We start from the raw sequence: 16,397 nt of genomic DNA, 5'->3' as shown, positions 1-16,397 counted from the left end.
GTTGGGACAGGGGCATGTTTACCACTGTGTTGCATCACCTGTATTTTTAACAACACTCTGTAAATGTTTGGGAACTGAGGAGACTAATTACTATAGATTTGAAAGAGAAATGTTGTCCCAGGGCAGCACAGTGGTGTAGTGGTTAGCACTGTCACCTCACAGCAAGAAGGTTCTGGGTTTGAGCCCAGTGGCTGATGGGGGTCTTTCTGTGTGGAGTTTGCATGTTCTCCCCATGTCTATGTGGGTTTCCCCTGGGTACTCAGGTTTCCCCCACAGTCTAAAGACATGCAGGTTAGGCTAATTGGTGGCTCTAAATTGACTGTGAGTGTGAATTGTTGTTTGTCTCTATGTGTTACCCCTGTGATGATTTGATGACTTGTCCAGGGTGTACCCTGCCTCTTGCCCATAGTAAGCTGGGATAGGCTCCAGCTTGCCCATGACCCTGCACAGGATAAGCGGTTATGGAATGTTATTCCATTCTTGCCTGATTATACAGTTTCAGTTGCTCAACAGTTCAGGGTCTCCTTTGTCATACTTTGCGCTTCATAATGCAAAAAATGCTTTAAATGGGAGACAGGTCTGGACTGCAGGCAGGCCAGTTTAGCACCCAAACTTTTTTACTGCAGAGCCATGCAGTTTTAATTTGTGCAGAAAGGAGTTTGATATTGTCTTGCTAAAAGAAGGAAGGCCTTCCCTGAAAAAAATTTTGTCTGGATGGCAGCATATTGCTCCAAAAAGTGTATATATCATTCAACATTAATGATGCCTTCCCAGATGTACAAGCTACCCATGTCATGTGCAGTAATGCACCCTCATACCATCACAGTTGCTGGCTTTTGAACTGTCTACTGATAACAAGCCGGATGGTCCCTCTCCTCTTTAGCCTGGAGGACGTGGTGTCCATGATTTCTAAAAAGAATTTCTACTTTTGATTTGTCAGACCACAGGACAATTTTCCACTTCACCTCAGTCCATCATAAAAGAGCTCAGGCCCAGAGAAGGTGGTGGTGTTTCTGGATATTGTTTATATATGGTTTCAACTTGCATTTGTGGATGCAGTAATGAACTGTTTTCACAGACGATGGTTTTCTGAAATGTTCCTGAGCCCATCAGTGATTTCCACTACAGACACATGTCTGCTCTGAATGCAGTGTCTCCTGAGGGCCTGAAGCTCACAGACATCCAGTTTTCAGTTTTCAAGCAATCAGTTTTCAGCCTTGTCTCTTGCATACAGAGATTTCTCCAGATTCTCTGAATATTTTAATGATATTATGTACCATAAATGATGTGATCCCCAAATTCTTTGCAATTTTACATTGAGGAACATTATTCTTAAATTGTTGCACTGTTTGCCCATGCAGTCTTTCACAGAGCAGTGAACCCCTCCCCATCTTTACTTCTGAGAGACCCCGCCGCTCTGGGATACTCTTTTTATACCCAATCATGTTACTGACCTGTTGCCAATTAACTAAATTTGGGGTTTTTTTTAGCATTACACAACTTTTTCAGTCACTTGTTGCCCCATCCCAACTTTTCTGAAACGTGTTGCTGACATCAAATTCAAAATGAGCATGTATTTTTCAAAAAACAACAAAATTTCTCAGTTTCAACATTCTATATGTTGTCTTTGTACTATTTTCAATTAAATATAGGGTTTCCATGATTTGAAAATCTTCACATTTTGTTTTTATTTATGTTTTACACAGTGTCCCAACTTTTTTGGAATTGGGGTTATCGTCTGCATTCAGCATCCATGCAACTAAAGATGGGTTCATTAGTAGAAAACCTGTTTCAGTCTCTCAGGGAACTCTGTTTTTAATCCCCAAGCCTGTAAGCTTGCTTGACAAAACTTCCTGAACTTAAGCCATGCCATATGTCTGGTTGCATCACAGTCATTCTTAGAAATACAATAGTCTTTGATATCCATCCATCCACTATCTATACCGCTTATCTGTTAGGGTCACGAAAGAAGCTTGAGGCAATTCCATCTGACTTTGGGTGAGAGGCAGGATGCCAGTGTATTGCAGGGCTAACACAGAGATGAACAACCATTTACACTCACATCCATCCATCCATCCATCCATCCATCCATTATCTGTAGCTGCTTATCCTGTCCTACAGGGTTGCAGGCAAGCTGGAGCCTATCCCAGCTGACTGTGGGCAGGAGGCGGGGTACACCCTGGACAAGTCACCAGGTCATCGCAGGGCTAACACATAGACACAGACAACCATTCGCGCTCACATTCACACCTACGGTCAATTTAGAGCCACCAATTAGCCTAACCTGCATGCCTTTGGACTGTGGGGGAAACCGGAGTATCAAATCAAATCAAATCAAGTTTATTTGTACAGCGCTTTTAACAATAAACATTGTCGCAAAGCAGCTTTACAGAATTTGAACGACTTAAAACATGAGCTAATTTTATCCCTAATCTATCCCCAATGAGCAAGCCTGTGGCGACGGTGGCAAGGAAAAACTCCCTCAGACGACATGAGGAAGAAACCTCGAGAGGAACCAGACTCAAAAGGGAACCCATCCTCATTTGGGCAACAACAGACAGCCTGACTATAATATTAACAGTTTTAACAGGTATAACCCTCAACTGTCCTCATGGGGCCGTCCTTCACAGGAGTGGGGCGATAAAACTCCGACCAGACACAGGGCACCAGGATGGATCAAGCAGGTCCGAGGGGCAGAAGAGGCCAGCATCTCAATCCCAGGATCAATATGTAACTCAGAGGGACAGATGGGGGGGCGGGGGGGAGAGAAAGAAAACACGTTGTTAGGTATGCCCTAAAAATGACAAGTATTAAATCTGTGTGGTAGGCTCGCAGAGACGAGAGTCTTTACATCAGGCATGACGCACAATGGCATGTTAATATGGTAAAAAATATATCATGACCTGCTCTGGCTGGATGCTTGATTGGGTGATGGGAGCACACTCCTCAGCAATGATGAGATGCAGATGGGACCGTTAGGCCTGGCCAAGACAATTCAGTTACATTTAACCGGGTCTGGGACATGCGACAGAATGTCTGACGGCCGATTCCCTGCAGGCTACAATAGCCAGTCGAGGTCCCCACCGTCTCCACCAAAAGATTTCCTGTTGACTCCATGTAACTCAGAGGGACAGATTTGGGGTGGGGGGGGGGGGGGGGGAGAAAGAAAACACAGGTGGTTAGGTATGCCCAATGTCACCTGAATAAGTAGGAACAGTATACATATTGCACCGAGTACAAGCAGGGACTCCGGCAACTAACTATGACAGCATAACTAAAAGGAGAGAGCCAGAAGGTAACACAGGCATGAGGGAGCCCCGGGACATAAAGCAGCCAGCCACTGCACCGTCAACAAACTCGAGTGAGCAAGCGAGTGGGGACTGACAGCATCCATACATCCCAGTTTACCAAAACACTATGTCTGAGGACCCTTCAGATCTACTCCTTTACCTCATAAACACCATTAACAAAAGGCTTGACTAAACAGATATGTTTTCAGCCTAGACTTAAATGCTGAGACTGTGTCTGATTCCCGAACATTACTTGGAAGGCTGTTCCATAACAGTGGGGCTTTGTAAGAAAAGGCTCTGCCCCCTGATGTAGCCTTCACTATACGAGGTACCAGCAGATAGCCTGCACCTTTTGATCTAAGTAGGCGTGGCAGGTCATAGAGGAGCAGAAGTTCACTCAGGTACTGTGGTGCGAGACCATTTAGTGCTTTAAAGGTCAATAGTAGTATTTTATAATCAATACGAAATTTGATTGGGAGCCAATGCAGTGTGGATAAGACAGGCGTGATGTGGTCATATTTTCTAGTTCTAGTAAGGACTCTTGCTGCGGCATTTTGAACTAACTGGAGCTTGTTTATGCACTTATTGGAACATCCAGACAGTAAGTCATTACAATAATCCAACCTGGAGGTAACGAAAGCATGGACTAGTTTTTCTGCATCATGCAATGACATTAAATTTCTTATCTTTGCAATATTTCTGAGATGAAAGAAAGCTATCCGGGTGATGTTATCAATGTGAGTTTCGAATGAAAGACTGGGGTCAATAATCACTCCGAGGTCTTTTACTGCTGCACGTGAAGAAACAGAAAGGCCATCCAGAGTTACTGTGTAATCAGAAAACTTACTTCTAGCTGTATGTGGTCCTAGCACAAGTACTTCAGTCTTGTCAGAGTTAAGCAGAAGGAAATTTATAAGCATCCAGTGTCTAATGTCCTTAACACATTCCTCAATTTTATTAAGCTGGTGTCTCTCATCAGGTTTTGCAGAAACATACAACTGTGTGTCATCAGCATAACAGTGGAAACTAATGCAATGTTTACGAATAATATCGCCCAGAGGTAACATATATAGAGAAAAAAGCAGTGGACCCAAGACAGAACCTTGTGGAACACCAAACTTTACCTCGGTACGTCTAGAAATATCACCATTTATATCGACATACTGATAACGATCAGTTAGATAAGACCTGAGCCAGGAGAGGGCCATTCCCTTAACTCCCACAACATTTTCTAGTCTATCCAGAAGAATGGAATGATCAATGGTATCAAATGCTGCACTAAGGTCAAGCAACACAAGTAGCGAGACACAGCCCTGATCAGACGCCAACAGTAGGTCGTTTACTACTTTAACCAGTGCTGTCTCTGTGCTATGATGAGGTCTAAATCCTGACTGATACATTTCATGGATGTTATTCCTATGTAAATATGAGCATAACTGCTGTGCCACAGCTTTTTCAAGGATCTTGGAGATAAAGGGGAGGTTTGATATTGGCCGATAATTGGACAGCTGACAGGGATCAAGGTCAGGTTTTTTAATCAGGGGTTTGATAACTGCTAGTTTAAAGGATTTGGGTACATAGCCAATCGTAAGAGAAGAATTTATTATTTTTAGAAGCGGTTCAATTACTCCAGGCATTATCTGTTTGAATAGACGTGTCGGTAAGGGATCTAGTACACAAGTTGAGGCTTTTGATGTAGAGATTAATGAGAGTAATTCAGTTTCTTTTAGGGGAGTAAAACATTCTAACTGATGATCTGATACAGTTATATTGTTAACTACAAGGTCACTTTCATTGTCTAACCTTAAATTAGTAGTTTGAATTTTTTGTCGGATATTCTCAATTTTGTCATTAAAAAAATTAATGAAGTCGTTGCTACTACATACTGCAGGTGTGCATGTGTTGATAGTGGACTTATTCCTGGTTAATTCTGCTACAGTATTAAATAGGAATCTAGGATTATTTTTGTTATCTTCTATTAGGGAGGAGAGATATGTTGATCTCACAGCACTAAGAGCTTTTTTATACTTCAGGAAGCTCTCCTTCCACGCCAATTTGAACACTACCAATTTTGTTTGACGCCATTTACGTTCCAATTTTCGAGTGGTCTGTTTTAATGTGCGAGTGTCATCATTATACCAGGGTGCTAATTTTTTGTCTCTGACCATTTTCCTTTTTAGAGGAGCTACATTATCTAAAGTATGGCGGAATGTTGACTCTAAGCATTCAGTTGCCTGATCGAGTTCTGCAGGGGCTGACAGTGACCCAATCAAAGTTGACAGCTCTGGGAGATCATTTATAAAGCTCTGTGCAGTAGTTGACGTGAAAGTACGTTTAATACAGTAGCGTGGTGAGGTGCATATATTATTACTCAGACATATTTTGAATGAGATGAGACAATGATCTGAGATAACTTCAGACTGTGGAAGTATGACTATATTGTCTACGTTTAATCTGAATGTTAGTATTAGATCAAGGGTGTGACCACCATTATGGGTCGGTCCTATGACATTCTGCTTAATCCCGACTGAATCTAAGATGGACACAAACGCTGTTTTTAAAGGGTCTTCTGGGTTATCAAAGTGAATATTAAAATCTCCGACAACTAAAGCTTTGTCTAAGGAAATAACCAGATCTGAGATAAAATCTGCAAATTCAGAAAGAAACTCAGAATATGGCCCCGGGGGCCTGTAAATAATAAGCAATGGAATTAACTGGGTAGACTTATTTTTCGAGGCTACATACATTATATGAGTATGAAGAACTTCAAATGTATTAAATTTATAACCAGGTTTTTCTGTTACACCTAGATAATCGTTATAAATAACCGCGACGCCTCCTCCTCTGCCAGTTAGACGAGGCTGGTGTATATAACTGTATCCAGGAGGACTCGCTTCATTTAATGCTATATATTCATTTGGCTTAATCCATGTTTCTGTTAAACACAGTACATTAAACTCCTGATCAGTAATGAGTTCATTAACCATTAGCGCTTTAGATGTAAGAGATCTAATATTTAATAGCCCCACCTTTAGATCAAAGGTGCTGGCAGCAGCTGTACAGTCAGTCTGATCTAATTTTATATTGATTAGATTACTGGAACAAACTCTCTGAAAATTTCTACCTTTTTGTTGAGCTCGGGGAACAGACACAGTCTCGATGTAGTGGGCCCTGAGTGACGACTCTGTGCAGCTAGCAGACAGTCGGTTTAGCCTGTTCGTCTGCTCCCTGGCCTTGGCTCTGGATTGTCAGAAATTAACTAGGCCTGTTCTGAGACTATGACCTATGCTGCAGGAAATGAGAGCAGCACCTTCCCGAGTGGGATGGATACCGTCCCGCCCTAACAGGCCAGCAGTGCCCTCAAAATTAGCCCAATTATCTATAAAGCCCACACTGTTTTCAGAGCACCACCTGGACAGCCAGCAGTTCAGCGACCATAACCTGCTGTAAGCTACATCGCCACGCCGCATTGGGATGGGGCCAGAGCATACTACAGCATCGGACATCGCCTTCGCTAATTTAAACACCTCTACAAAGTTACTCTTAGTAACCTCAGACTGACGAAGGCGTATATCATTAGCTCCTGCATGGATAACTATCTTTGAGAACCTGTGCTTGCCTAGGACCCTAAGATTACCTGCTATGTCCGGCGCCCTGGCTCCCGGTATACACCTGACTAAAGCTGCTGGTGCCCCTAAAGGCTGAGCTAATTTCACGTGCCGTATGATAGAGTCCCCTATAACCAGAGCTCTTTCAGGTTTCTCAGTGGGTGCATCACTAAGGAGAGCAAACCTGTTCGACACGTGACGCGGAGAGGAGTGGTGCTCCCGTGGGCGAGCCTCAGCGGTAGCTTTGGCTCTACGCTTATGCCGCCGAGCCGTCACCCATTCGCCCCGCTGTAAGGGCTCTAATGCCGGAGTTGGGGGATTGCTGAGTACCCAGAGGAAACCTACATGGACACGGGGAGAGCATGCAAACTCCACACAGAAAGGCCTTACACTCACATTCAAACCTATTTTAAATAATTACCAGTCTGGGCAGTTTAGAGTAGCCAGTTAACCTAATCCACGTCTTTGGTCTGTGGGAGGAAACCAGAGCACCAGGAAGAAACCCACACAGGCATGGGGAGAGCAAGCAAACTCCACACAGAAAGGCTGCGAGGTTCAAACCCAGTACTTTCTTGCTGTGAGACTACAGTGCCAACCACTGCACCACCATGCCAATCACAGTCCTTGATATGTTCCTGTCTGTGGAATCAAAAGAACGATGAGGATGGGTTCCCCTTTGTGGCTGGTTCCACTCAAGGTTTCTTCCTCGTGTCATCTGAGGGAGTTTTTCTTTGCCACCATCACCATGAGTGCTCATCAGGGAGAAATACATTTATTAAGGATAAAATTAGTTCATATGTTTAGTGTTTATTTTTCTATAAAGCTGCTTTGCGACGACTGCTGTTACAAGTGCTCTCCAGAGAAACTAACTTGACTTCGACAGCTCCATTTGTCCATTCTGCTGTTCTTTTAACCCCAGCCTTATTACAATGCTGTTTTGACCTTCTAAAAGAATAAGGCGGTCTGCTGCATAATTGGAATGCCTAAGGACCATGCAAAGGACAACACAGTATTTGTTTATTTTAGTGCAGCAATGATCAAACGTTCTCTCTCCCCTGATGGCACACACACTGTTAATTATCTGTTCTTCTGTGCATCATTTGAACAGGCTTGAGGAGGAAGAGAAATGGCAGCCAGAAATCAAAAGCCATACTCTCCAGGGGAATATATGGGTTTATAGCCGTAATATAAAAGCAAATAGCACCTTTTAATGATTTCCGTCATAGCTCCTTTCATAATGGTCTCTGAAGTCGCTGGATTGAACTTGTTTAGCCATGTCTCCATGGAGCAAATTTCTCCAACTAAGATTTCTTTAAGAATTCTGAAAGTCCAAAAAGGCCAAAATTATTTCATCAGATTTATTTGGAGAATTTGTGAAAGAAAAGAAAAAAATGTATTTATGATGCTCGAAGCAATAATAGTGCAATGTAGAAATAACATAGCTATAAGGAAAGTAAAATAACAAAAATGATAATAGTATGAGAAAGGATTCACTATTGGTCTGTCCTTTTGTCTGCATTTCCCTTCAGTGAGAAGAAAAAATGTCTGTCGTGTCTTGTCAACCCTCAAAACGGACCAAGATGTATTTTTCAAAACCACGTTGTATTTTGCAATCCCCATTAATAGTCAACATCATAACAAAAAAATAAGAGAAACTGCTGTATTTCTTCTGATGTTGTCTGTCTGGCTTTTCAATTGTGACTTCTAAAGAGCCAACATCATGCCCAAAGTCAAATCTATAGACACAATCAGGAATACATGTATACAGATAGCAACAATGCAATAAAATGCTAGCAGGCAAAGAGGGGAAAAAATAGTATTTTTATACAAAAACCAAGTGTATATTGGATGAGTCAGCTCTTTTTTTTCTTCCAGTGTGTATCAAGCAAAAAACCCCCCAAAAAAACAACCAGTAAGGCAAAATCTGGTATAACCTGCTACTTAAAAGGGATAGCTCACCCTTTCCAGAAGCCTCTGCACTAAGTAGCGAGTTGCCATTTTTAATGCCATCGGTATTCCACTGTGTTATGTTTGAAAAACAATCTGCACAATTTGGCGACATCCTAGGCCGTAGATCATACATTATCATGTGAAATTGAAGATACCTTGTCAAAGTAGCTATAGTTTAAATTCTTTCAACCGATCCATTTCACTGTCGTCTGGTTATTCCATTGTAATGGACCAGAACTGGCCTCGGCTCTCTAGTGGGTGGGCGTGAAGGAAAGAAAATGTCAGGCAAATTGCGTTCAAAATTGTGTGCTTTTTATTAGCGAAGGTTTTCTTGTAAATGATCAGTATTCAGCTAGATGAGTGCACAAGAAGAGAGCTAGCAGAGTAGCAGTCACATGCTTTCAAATGCAGTGGTCTGTATGTCAACAAAAACAACAAAATGGATTCAGGGAAGGGTGAGCTTGCCCCTTTAATAATTAACCTCCTAGGGCTTAGCGGTCACATGCGTGGACAGCACTTTATGGAAATTCGGAACAAGAATCCACATATGTGGACATACTTTTTCTCTAAAAGTACATCTTATCAAAAGATGATGCTTAGTTTTTATTCTAATCAGGTTCTAATAAGCCCAAATAGCAAAGAGAAATAAAAAATGCATGTAAAAAAAACAGCTTGGGCCTTAGGAGGTTAAATAATTTCGTAACCCATACGAAAAAGAACAGTAAAGAACTTATAAGAATTTACCACTGTCTTAGTAGTAAATCCTTATAAATATAAGGATAAATCCTTATAAGGATTTATAAATAAATATATATGCCATGTATGATTTACTCCTGAAAGTGGCCCATTTTGCATTTTCCTCATACAAATTTTTTATGAAAATCTAGTATGTATGAAGTGAACATTGTGCATGGTTTTTACAGATAATGTGTATGATGAATTACACCGTCTTTGTATGCTTCATGTAATGTTTGTAGTTTTAAATTATATTTTACAGTTTAAAATGTACATGCCTTTTATATGTAAATCCAACACAAACATATGTGGATTTACATATAAAAGGCATATATATTTTAAACTGTAAAATATAATTTAAAACTACAAACATTACATGAAGCATACAAAGACGGTGTAATTCATCATACACATTATCTGTAAAAACCATGCACAATGTTCACTTCATACATACTAGATTTTCATAAAAAATTTGTATGAGGAAAATGCAAAATGGGCCACTTTCAGGAGTAAATCATACATGGCATATATATTTATTTATAAATCCTTATAAGGATTTATCCTTATATTTATAAGGATTTACTACTAAGACAGTGGTAAATTCTTATAAGTTCTTTACTGTTCTTTTTCGTATGGGTAAGATCACATACTTTTCTACTGGCTCACAAGACCCAGGCTCATGAATTCACAGGTCAAAGGAAGTAAAAGCAACTGCTACCAAAAGCGAATGTGCATCTTTTATATCCTGTGTCATTTCCCCTTTAGTGAATTGACTATTTTTTGTTTGTTTGTTTGTTTTTCGGGGGGGCAAGAAGAACTTTCAGGTGACAGGTGCTTATATTTGTAGATATGGTTATATATTGTATACTTACTGGTTAAACCTGCGCATGTTAGTACCTCTGTAAGTATACATTTTTAAATGGCCCCAGAATTCACGCTTGCCAACCTTGTCTCTGGTGTCATGGGAGACGACTGACTGACTAGAATGTCCAAAACATCAGTAATTGGTGCAGACGTTAACCAAGAGATCAGGTTGTTCTGTATATCCAGTGCTGAGCTATAGTTTCTTGAGAAGGTAAGGTGATGGAGCTTTCATATTAGCAGTAGTACTATTATGGAATAAAATAATTATTGTGTTATTCAATTTACTTTGGTATGACTTCAAGAGGTTTTGTTTCATAACTTTTCTGGTTTATTTTGTTTCATAAAAATGTATCTGATGTGTATTTATTTTATTTTACATCATTATATTTTATGTATCTTTGTGCATTTTTACAAGCAGCTCAATCCCTTTTATCCCCCCCCCCCCCCAGTTTCTCAGCAGCCTGGCATTCAGGGTTATGGTGACCCCAGTGTTGCCATGACAATGCCTCTGGCCCCTGCCTACCCGGGCCAGCCAAGTAGCACAGCCCACATGATGAGTTCATACCCACCACCACCGTCCTACTGCAACCATCCTCCACCATCTTACGACCAGATCTTCAAGACCACAGAGAAGAAGTAGGTCCAGATTTTCACCATGGCACAGCACACTCCAGCAGGTCAGCAGGTCTGAGTCAGGACGACACAACGTGATGCTGTCCAGAACCTCTGACAGCCTACAACTCAGTCTCGAGTAGCTTCAAGTGGCTTGTTTTAATTTTGTGTGCTTGTTTTAGGATACAGCATTTTTTTTATGTTCATTGTTCAACATTTTAGAGATGGGCAGAGCTGCATTTTTCTGACTGTGTATTTAAATAAAGAGAACATGAAGATTTTTCTGGATGGATGGACATGCAGAACAAGAACTGCATCTCAGCTCAAACATTTAGAGCTTCAGAGTAAGGAACTGGCTAGAGGCAAGAGAGGGACAATGGCACACTGGAAAGAAGGTGGCAGTAAATCCAACTGTCATGTTTTTACTGTTGCTCTAATTGTACAGAAGTAAATGATGGTTATCTTTGAAGGACACCTTTGCTCGCCAAGTCCACTGCACCGTCTGGGAAATTTGGAAGCCTGGAGGCTTAGGACAGAGAAATTAGACCACCTTTTCTAGGGATTGCAGTAAGGACTTTGTGTTTGAACAAGGAACTCTGCAGGCACCAACAATCCCTGTGTTGAAGCAGAGTGCAATGATAACCAAGCCACCTTTCAATCCACTAGTCAAGCAGGTCAATACAGGTCATTCATTCATCCTCATAATCCATTATACACCAGAGGCCATTGGCTATTCTAAGTGAAGGTCTGATCCTGAATCAGCTTCATCTTCAAATAGCTTCACGGTGATATAACTAATGAGGACAAGTCCAAGGTTAGTTCGTGATACCCAGCATGCAGCCATTTCACTGCAATACATACAATAGAGACAACCTGAACCCAAGCCACCTTGCTCAAATGTAAGTGATCAAAAACAGTTACTTTGTGTTTTCCTAATGTAGTTTTTGGACGTGCCATAGAGGCAGTCTGGTGATCCTCTGTGACTTGTTCCAATCAGGAAAAACATGCAAAAGTATCTTGTGTCCAGGACCGAAAGTGTTCACTGAAAAGCACATTTGATGGATGGTGATGATAAAGTGCACAATTAATTGCTAGTAGAAACTTTTATGCTTTTTTTTTTAGCAATTTATAGCTTTGAAGGTAAAAGAAGAGTGAAGAAAACCAAGGCAGAACCTCAGCTCCAAAACTACAATAAATTATTGTTCTTGTCACAGCGGTGTCACTTTTTTTGACAAAAGGGAACATGATGAAATAACTTGGGTAAGAAATTAGCATTTGATAGTGCAATGTTTGCCTGGGATTTTAAAAAAAAAATAGCACCACATTTAATATTAACACTTCACCTTAATGATGACATGCCTTGAAGCCCAATGTCATTCTTGGAAATGGATCTTTAAAGAAGAAAGGTTTGAGGTATTCTCGCAAAGTTTTAAAGGATTTCAAATGTTCCAGATTAAGGTTTTTCATGCATGAGCAGAAGAGATTAGGAAATAAAATGTTGGACAGGATAACATTTTGCTAGTTTTATTTCTGTTGATTACCGGTATGTACATTTTAATGGCTGTTCTATGCAAAGTAAAGATCGGGTCAGTTATGTACAACTTGCTTATTATTATATCTGTTATAATAGGTGCGTGTTGTATCACTGTATCAGACTTGGCTGAAAGACATGAAAGTTACAGGTGTAAGTAAGTGCTATTACATGAAATCAAGTGACAAGCCGTAAAAATTATCTAAACACAAGAATTTCCATCGTTTATGGAAATAAGAAGATATACTGTTCTGTCATATTGTATCCAATAAATTGTCATTGACATGTCAGTACCCAACAAAAAAAGTGTCATGCTTAATGTTAAAGAAGATTCATGAATACAATACCAAAATTAAATTCTCTCATTAGGAATGTGCTATTTGTATGCAGCGAGTATATGTGCAGCTATAGCTATTAAGATGGTTAACTTTATTCATAATGACTCAATTGGAGACATTTGATTGGACAGTTGTTTTGAATATCTGGGTGTATATTCCCCTCATAAATACAACAGGCTTCAAAAGTCTAACAGTACTAATGAAAATGCTGGTATTTTTGCATTCTTTTCTAATTTAGTACAACAATTTTCATTCCAAATTGTATTATTGACATCAATTTGACTGAAAAATAGAATCTTCAAAATTTTTACATGAATTTCAGAGCATCTTATAATGTGGTATGTCACTTCTCCTTTTGCTTTAATGACTGTGTGCACTCAAGGTGGCATGGACGCTATAAGTTTGTGCAAAACCTGATTAATGTTAAATCAAATTCATAGGTGTGTCATCTGAACATGTGCTTCAAGGGATAATATTGAAGGAAAATCTGAAGTTTTGTACAAAGGAGTCAACATGGTCAATATCATAAATTTGCTAGCATTTAAATAAGGACAGAGAAATCTTTAATATTAGACAAAATGTTGCACATTTCCTTTTTTGTTTTGAATTTTCAAAAATGTTTATTTCCGGTTTAAATTAATGTAGTCTTAGACCCCACTGTACCTTTACTTTATCATAATTTTAATGCATGGTAAACAGGCTAGTTGAGTGGTCTGGACAGTCATTAGGCTAACTGAATCAATCATCTTTAACGATTTTCTGAATTATTCTGCAAAGAGTAAAGCTAGGTCAACTGTGAAATGTTTGGGAATGTTCTTTAAAAATGTAACTGAGTTCACCCCACAGAGTATACCATCTTTTGTGAGCTCTGAAAACTTTCCACTATTGCAACAACAACAACTGAGGACACTGATTTCTGAATTAAAGCCAGATCTGCAAACTACTGAACTACCAATAATTCTGCCTGAGTTTTCAATGATGCCTTCTCATGTACAGTGGTGTTTGAAAGTTTATGAACCTTTTATAATTTGTTTCTGCATAAGTATGACCTACATCATCAGATTTTCACCCAAGTATGGTAAAGAGAACCAAATTAAACAAATGAGACAAAACAATTATACTTTGCCATTTGTTTATAGAGAAAAATTATTCAATATTACATATCAGTGACTGGCAAAAGTATGTGAACCTCTAGGATAATTAGTCAGGTGTTCGTCATCCCACTGATTGAAATCAGGTGTGACAAAGAAGAAAGAAAGCACAACTTTATTCATCACACACGTGAAATTTCCTCTCTGCATTTAACCCATCTGAAGCAGTGAACACACGCATGCACACACGTGAGCAATGAGCGCACACACATACCATACTAACAGCGCCCGGGGAGCAGTTGGGAATTCGGTGCCTCACTCAAGGGCACCTCAGCCCAAGGCCATCCCATATTAACCTAACCGCATGTGTTTGGATTGTGGAGGAAACCCACACAGACACGGGGAGAACATGCAAACTCCATACAGAAAGGCCTTCGCCGGCCGCTGGGTTCGAACCCAGAACCTTCTTGCATCCCTGACCTTCTTGCTGTGAGGCGACCATGCTAACCACTACACCACCGTGCCAGTGACTGAACACCCTCTTTTATTTATATTTAAGAAACAGGGATACATCAGCGTCTGATCTTCATAACACGGTTGTAGAAGTGTATCACTGCATGAACAAAGGAAGTTTCTGAGGAAAAAGGGTTATTGATGCTCATCAAGCTCAAAAGGTTACAAAACCATCTCTCATGAGTTTGGATTCCACCAAGCTACAGTCAGACAGATGGAGGAAATTCCAGATCATAGTTACCCTCCCCAGAAGCGGTCAACCAACAAAGATGGGCCTAAGAGCAAGGTGTATAATAGTCTGCAAGGTCACAAAGGAACCCAGGATAACTTCTAAGCAATTAAAGGCCTCCCTCACATTGTCTAAAGTTAAAATGTTCATAAGTCCATCATCAGGAGAATGCTGAACAACCATGGCGTGCATGGTAGGATTGCAAGAGGAAAGCTACTGCTCTCCAAGAACAGCATTGCTGCCTGACTACAGTTTGCTAAAAATCACATGGACATACCAGAAGGCTGCTGTAAAAAGAATGATTGGTGGTCTATGAAAGAGATCAAAGTAGAAATTTTTGGTTTAAATGAGAAGCGTTATGTTTGGAGAAAGGAAAACACTGCATTCCAGCATAAGAACCTTAGCTCATCTGTGAAACATGGTGGTGGTAATATCATGGTTTGGGCCTGTTTTGCTGCACCTAGGCCAGTACAGTTTACCATCAGTGACAGAACAGAATCCTGAATTATTCCAGCAAATTCTAAAAGAAAATGTCAGGACATCTGTCCGTGAACTGAATCTCAAAAGAAAGTAGGTCATGCAGCAAGACAATGGCCCTAAGCAAAAGTTATTCTACGAAAGAAAAGAAGTCAGTGTTTTAGAATGGCCAAGTCAAAGTCCTGACCTTAATCCAACAGAAATGTTGTGCAAGCAGTTCACGTGAGGAAACCCACCAACATCCCAGAGTTGAAGCTGTTCTGTACGGAGGAATGGGCTAAAATTCCTCCAAGCCGGTGTGCAGGACTGATCAACAGTTACTGGAAACGTTTCATTGCAGTTATTGCTGCACAAGGAGATCACACCAGATACTGAAATCAAAGGTTCACATACTTTTGCCACTCACAGATATGGAATATTAATCTTCCTTAACACATAAATAGCCCAGTATTAGTGTTAATTGCTTAATTTGGTTCTCTTGATCCACTTTGAGGACTTGTGTGAAAATCTGATATGTAGAAAAATACAGAATTCTAAAGGATTCACTTTACATATATCTAAAAGTCAACTTAAACATATTCTGCAGTGTTCAATAGAGGTACAAGTCCAGACTACATATCCAGGTTCTAAATGACGTTTACTACTGTGATCATTACCACGACTATGATGATTAACTGTTAAGGTCCCATAACCATCACCACGCACAAGGCTGCATTACATGAAACCCTTAAAGAATTTCATCCATTACAGAAACATTTGCAAAGTTAAAAAATTTACTACAAGGTTTTCATTTGACTCATCCTCATAACACTGACTTTAGCTCACCACTGGAAATAAATTCTTTGCCACTGGTACATAATGTTTGTTCAGCACCATTCTCCATTTCAAGATCTCTTGAGTGGGCAGTTGGTTTTAACTGAAAGTTAATAGAGAACTCCATGAATCCAAGGTTGACCAACGCGCAGCTTGTTTTTAACGGACATGGCATCTAACGTTTTCTAAGCTGACCACCCTCAAGAATCAACTCTAATTATGAAGCTGTAATCTCTGGATTCTTCTTCACCTTCCTCACTGTGCTTATGTACCCGTTTCCTGGCAAAATTTTTTTTAACTGTACCAGTCTTTTGAAACTTTTCACTGTACTTAAATATTTCTAACT

The 16,397-nt window shown here is 40.2% G+C and overlaps 1 protein-coding gene across 1 annotated transcript in view; it reads left to right on the top strand.

The window, feature by feature from the left end:
- The window catches only part of vopp1b (VOPP1 WW domain binding protein b), a 100,881-nt gene extending 88,242 nt beyond the window's left edge, over positions 1-12,639 (top strand). Inside the window, exon 5 of the mRNA XM_060920710.1 lies at positions 10,897-12,639. Coding sequence (XP_060776693.1) covers positions 10,897-11,087 — 191 coding nt within the window. The 3' untranslated portion in view covers positions 11,088-12,639. The remainder of the gene's footprint in view (positions 1-10,896) is intronic.
- The last annotated feature ends 3,758 nt before the right edge of the window (positions 12,640-16,397 follow it).

The sequence above is a fragment of the Neoarius graeffei genome, chromosome 5, assembly GCF_027579695.1.
Source record: "Neoarius graeffei isolate fNeoGra1 chromosome 5, fNeoGra1.pri, whole genome shotgun sequence".
Classification (NCBI taxonomy): Eukaryota; Metazoa; Chordata; class Actinopteri; order Siluriformes; family Ariidae; genus Neoarius; species Neoarius graeffei.
This window is presented reverse-complemented; position numbering and strand designations above follow the sequence as displayed.